General features: G+C 38.7%; 1 protein-coding gene across 1 annotated transcript in view; it reads left to right on the top strand.

The window, feature by feature from the left end:
• Window positions 1-3801: 3801 nt before the first annotated feature.
• Window positions 3802-6000, top strand: part of Dcc (DCC netrin 1 receptor) — a 727907-nt gene continuing 725708 nt past the window's right edge. Inside the window, exons 1-2 of the mRNA XM_055622855.1 lie at window positions 3802-3838; window positions 4660-4980. Of these exons, the coding sequence (XP_055478830.1) occupies window positions 3802-3838; window positions 4660-4980 (358 nt within the window). The remainder of the gene's footprint in view (window positions 3839-4659; window positions 4981-6000) is intronic.

Raw genomic sequence — 6000 nt, 5'->3', positions numbered from 1 at the left:
AGTGGGTGAGCTAAAAATAAGGCACAATTTCCCTCTCTTTGAGCAGGCCTTAAGTTTAATTAGACAGTGGTTGATTACCAAGATAAAAGTGAAAACATTGCACCATTATGGGAGACTGCTAGGCCAGTCATTGTCATGGTTCTTGGGCTTTACAGCTGGCAAGACTGATTGTTCCTCTCCTTCGGCAGCTTGCACAGCACCTTGTGATACTGTGATAGCCAGTGCTTGGGGATGAGGCTTTGAGATGAGTTCCAGGTCAATTCCTCTAAATTCTGTGCTCAAGGTGTGTGGTTACTTCAGCAAGCGGGTCTTACATCCTGGAAGGCAGCTGTGCTAGTTACTTTTTTGTTTCTGTGATAAAATACTATGACCCTAGGCCACTTACTTACAGAAGTGTGAATTTTGCTATGGTTCTAGAGGAATAGAAATCTACTGTGGTGGGCAGGCATAGTAACAAGTGACAGACAAAGCTGCATGATCAGGAAGCTGAGAACTCCCATGGCAATTCCGAACACAAAGTAGAGAGCGCAAACTAGAAGTAGGGTGAGGCTGCACGCTCTCAGAGCCTACCCTGAGTGCCATAAGTCCTCTAGCAAGACCATACCCCCTAAAGCTTTCCACACAGCAGCACCAGCTGTGGACCAAGTATTCAAATTCCAGAGCCTATGAGAGGCATCTCTCATTTAACCATCACAGATAACAAGCAAAATAGGTTTTCCCAAGCTGTTTTTTTTTTTTACAAGAGATTATGTTTCTCCAAACATTCTTAGTGTTATTTTTCCCTCCCTTCTCTCTCCCCTTGTATTATCTATCTTTCCAGTGAAAGCCCCACCCCACCCCATTTTTCAAATTTGGTAGGAGAAAATGGGAAGCTGCTAATCTGCATTAAAGCTAGTAACTGATGCATTAATGGATTACTTCTTAGACATGTGAAGTGCCTTACAAGAGGGTCAGAGAGAGCCCTGTGCTTCGTATCAGCTGAAAAAGTCGACATCCAAGTCATTTGTCATTTCTCAAATAATACTTTTCACTTTGGGTCTGTCTAAAATATTAAGTAATACAAGATCCTGAAAGCAAAGAGATTTTGTAATTTCAAAGTCATATATTTAAAGTATAATTGTTATGAGGAAGAAAAAAAAGCTCAAATTACCAACGAGCAGCAAGGGTAATTGTATTACAGAAAAATTAATCTTTATTTAACTTCCCTAAACCACGCACCCACAGCACTGAGAACTGTCATAACCTCCCTGTTTCAGAGTAAGTAGATTATTTATTTGTGATAATGGGCACATGTGCTCATTAACATGCTGTCATAAACAGCTGTGCTAAATGTATTATGTGCTCTGTGACATAAATAATGTTCTCTGCATGAGGTTGTGTTTAAAATATAAGCACTGAGTAGAGCAAAAAAGCAGTAAATGTTTTTTAATATAGTTGCCTAGTCTTGCATTCTGAATTTATTTCTTCTGTTTGAATGCTGCTTAAATGGAAATTGTGGTCATTATTCTGATGAAGCATCTTGACATTCAATAACATTAGAACATTTTCATGCTTTCTCACCCTTAGTGCACCTCCAGCCAGGTATTTGCTAGTGGTTCTTTCTGAGAAGTGAGAAGAGGGTATTTGACTTAGACTCTATCTGTTTCTCAGTAGACTTAAACTTTCAATGATAGATGTTCTCTGCTCATTCTTGTGCCAATTCTTTGCAAATCTGGGCTGACTATTGTCACTGCAAAAGTCACTGACTATTGCAGTGACTACTTCCTTTTTGCTTGTGAAGGTCTTGAGTTCTTACATCACACAATGACATTTAGAATTGCACATATTTAAGTGATATAGACTGAACAAGAAGCAAAAGATTCAGACTCTCAGTCTGATAAATGTTCCACTAGAGAAACAGACTACTTCAGTATAATTGAGCTGTTGCACAAATGCCGATGTGTATGAAAAGAATCTGTAGCTGGGACTGACAGAATTGGAGCCATCAGGGTCCTTTCCCTTTATTGTTTAGCAGTACTAGGATTTGTAAATCAACATTAGTTTGAGCAAAGTTCTAGATGCTTTCTTTGGTAAGTAGCCTAGAGGTGTGGAGTGATTATCTGATCAGAAGTAATGCCCGCTTACTGGGAATGCCACAGACCTTAGATTCAGCTTTAGAAGCACTGACTCTGTGCACTCACAACCCTGGATGGAAAACAGCTGCAGAACCTATGACTTCACTGGAAATCAGGAATAATTCTGAGCAGCAGAGCCAACAGGGGCCAACCCATGATGAGAATACTGATTACGTTAATTAAGATGTCTGCCATTTAACTCACAAAACCACCAACAGCATTCCCCTCCCAGATAAATTAATTAAGAAAGCTAAAGAATCTGAAGTTGTCTTCATAAGGAAAATAAAAACTACACCTTGATTTGCACATTTTTTTTATGAAATTAAATGCAGCTTGATATGGATAAAGGACACTTGCATGAAAATGATCATCACTTGCATGTTTTCTGGCAAAGTGGTTCAGCAGAAAGAGGGATAAAAATAATGGCCACAAAGTTCAATTAAAAGCATCTGATAGGTTAGAGTCAGATGGAAGAGAGGAGGACCTCCCCTATCAGTGGCCTAGGGGAGGGACATGGGAGGAGATGAGGGAGGAAGGGCGGGATTGGGAGGGGATAATGGAGAGGGCTACAGCTGAGATACAAAGTGATAAATAGTAATAAATTAAAAAAATAAATTTTAAGGGAATGAGGGAGCAGGAAACAGCTGGGAGACAGAGTTAATAAAATGTAACTAATAATAAAAAATAAATTTTAAAAAGTCTTTTTAAAAAAGATCTCATGTTAGAAAAAATATCTAGTGTATACTGTAAAAAGGCTAGCCTTAGAGATTGTCAAAATTGAAAGTATGGGGATTTGAAAGACTTGCATACATACCTGTCTGAGAAAAGTGTGCAAACCCTATGACCTCTTGAGAACTTGCCAAAGCCTTTGATTTATCCATCAGAGTATTAATAAACACTATATTATCAACCTTCTTTAGTTATGCTGCTCCATCCACTCAGGATTCTTAGATAATATTCTGTTCCTTCTGTTGATTGCTTATGTTCATTTATGTTTGTGAAAATTCAACTATCACATTCTCTTAGTTAAAAATCATTAAAACAAACATAAAAACATTTGTAAAGAGACAAAGATACTTCAGGCGTTTTGGCAGTAATTGAATTTTTCAGGCAGGTGAGATTTACCTATGTTAAACCCACCTAAGATTTAGTTTAAATGAAAAAATTGTCTACACTAGTGATATTAATTTGTGCAAAAAAAAAAAAAAAACCGGATATATAAAAAATGCTATCAGACCTGGGTAGGGAGGCACATGCCTTTAATCCCAGCACTGGGGAATCAGAGGCAGGCCTATCTCTTGTGAGTTTGTGGCCAGCCTGGTTTACAAAGCTAGTTCAGTACAGCCAAGGCTACACAGAGAAGCCCTGCCTTAGGAAAAAAAAAAAATACTAACAGATACTAAAATGCATCTGTTTAATCAAGTCCCATAAATCCTAGCTGTCACACTATTGACTGGTGAGACTTCAAAATATCTGGCATTAGATGAAAATACTAATTATATGTGTCCAAATTTTTCAAATAATGAATGATGTAATAATATTCTTATCTATAACTTATGAATTATTATTTTTCCTAGTAATATTTTCTGGGATAACTCTTTCATTGATTAGTGTTCACATAAAGCTTAACACAATATTCCTGATCCTAAATTTATCTGTAAATAGAGGGAGTAAAAAATGAGAGGAAATGTTGGGAAAATCAAACTTGAAATTTGTCATCCTGAGTGAGGGACCCTAGAAGCAGAGACACACATGGTATCTACTCACTTATAATTGCATATTAGACATATAATATAGGACAAATATATTAAAATCTGTACACCTAAGGATGCTGGGCAAGAAGAAGGACCCTGGGTAAGATAGTCAAATGGGAAGGACATCCAAAGAGGGAGAAAACAAGAAACAGGACAGGAGCCTACCACAGAGGCCTCTGAAAGACTCTACCTAGGAAAATATTAAAGTAGATGCTGAGACTCATAACCAAACTTTGGGTAGAGTGGAAGGAATCTTATGAAAGAAGGAGAAGAAAGACCTGGAAGGGACAGGAGGTCCACAAGGAGAGAAACAGAACCAAAATACCTGGACCCATGGGTCTTTTCTGATGCTGATTCTCCAACCCAGGACCATGCATGGATATAACCTAGAACCCCTGCTCAGATATAGCCCAAGTGGGTTTCCTAGTAAGGGGAGCAGGGACTGTCTCTGACATAACTCATGGCTAGCTCTTTGATCACCTCCTCCTGAGTGGTGGGGAGCCTTACCAAGCCACAGAGGAAGACAACTCAGCCAGTCCTGATGAGACCTGATAGACTAGGGTCAGATGGAAGGGGAAGAGGACCTCCTCTATCAGTGGACTTGGAGAAGGGAATGGGAGGAAAACAGGGAGGGAGGGTAGGATTGGGAGGGAGGAAGGGAGGGAGGGAGGGAGGGAGGGGGATAAGGCCTACAAAGTGAATAAACTGTAATTAATAAAAATATTTTAAAAGATGAAAAAGAAATTTCTCAGAGCGCATGAACTGATTTCCCCTGTGCTCTTTTATTCCAGGTTTTCAAATTAAACCTTTCACATCCCTTCGTTTCGTGTCTGAACCTTCTGATGCTGTCACGATGCGGGGAGGAAATGTCCTGCTCAACTGCTCCGCGGAGTCTGACCGAGGAGTCCCAATCATCAGGTGGAAGAAAGATGGTCTCATGCTAGCCTTGGGCATGGATGACAGGAAGCAGCAACTTCCTAATGGGTCTCTGTTGATACAAAACATACTTCATTCCAGACATCACAAGCCAGATGAGGGACTTTATCAATGTGAAGCATCCTTGGGAGATTCTGGTTCAATTATTAGTCGAACAGCAAAGGTCTCAGTAGCAGGTACGTAGATCTTTTCTTCTCTCCTATTTCTTTTATGTCGTCTATCTGGTTTCGGATGTCATGTAAAAACGATGTACATTTTTTTAAGACTTACTATTTTAATTAAAACAAATACTATACTCTAAGGTATAGTATGGTGGTTTGTGGTTGTATCAAGCTAACTTCACAGTCTTATTTATATAGTGAGAACACCTAAAATTTCTCCTTTAGCAATGCTGAAACACACATGACAATTATAACTGTGGTCACCATGCTGAGTGTTCAGTCTAGAATATATGTATTTCTTTTTCTGATTAACAGTCTGTCCTAGGGTCAGATGGCCCCTCCATTCCTCACCCTTCTACTCCATCAAGCCTCTGGTAATTACCATTCTGCTTTCTGAGAGTCCGATAATTTAGATTCCATCTGTAGGTAAAAGTATGTAGTATTTATATTTTCCTCTTTGACTTATTTTGCTTAGCTTATCATAATATGCTCCAGGTTCACCATCATTGTCTAAAGTAACAGAATCTCTTCTTTTTGTGGATTAACGCTGCTGTGTATGTATCCCACAATTTCTCTATTTATTCTTCTGCTGATCTCAGTGTAGGTTGATTCTAAATTGGCATTGTGACTGATGAAGGCATGGAGTTACAGGCATCTCCTCATCACTAATTTCATCTCACGGTAATGCATGGACCTAGTGACATGTTTATAGTATCTTATGCTGCACTTATTTTTACTTTTCTGGGAAACTTATCCATAATGGCCACATGATAGTTTTTCCACCAACAATGCACAATTTTAAGTGAAATAAAAGAGGATTAAATGATTCCTGCTCGAGGTTTCTTGTTAACTTTTTGTTTTCAATTAACATAGACAACAACAGACACTTCCCAGTATTGTGTACAGCTTTGTGTGATTTGCTTTCAAAACAAAGCTGACTCATGGATTCGCTGCTTACGTGAATGAATGGGCATTTTATTAATAAACTATCAGAAAAAATAGCCCCAATCAATTCTATTTTACAGATTCAGTAGT

Source organism: Psammomys obesus, unplaced genomic scaffold, assembly GCF_907164565.1.
Source record: "Psammomys obesus unplaced genomic scaffold, mPsaObe1.curated_primary_1811, whole genome shotgun sequence".
In the NCBI taxonomy this organism is placed as follows: Eukaryota; Metazoa; Chordata; class Mammalia; order Rodentia; family Muridae; genus Psammomys; species Psammomys obesus.
This window is presented reverse-complemented; position numbering and strand designations above follow the sequence as displayed.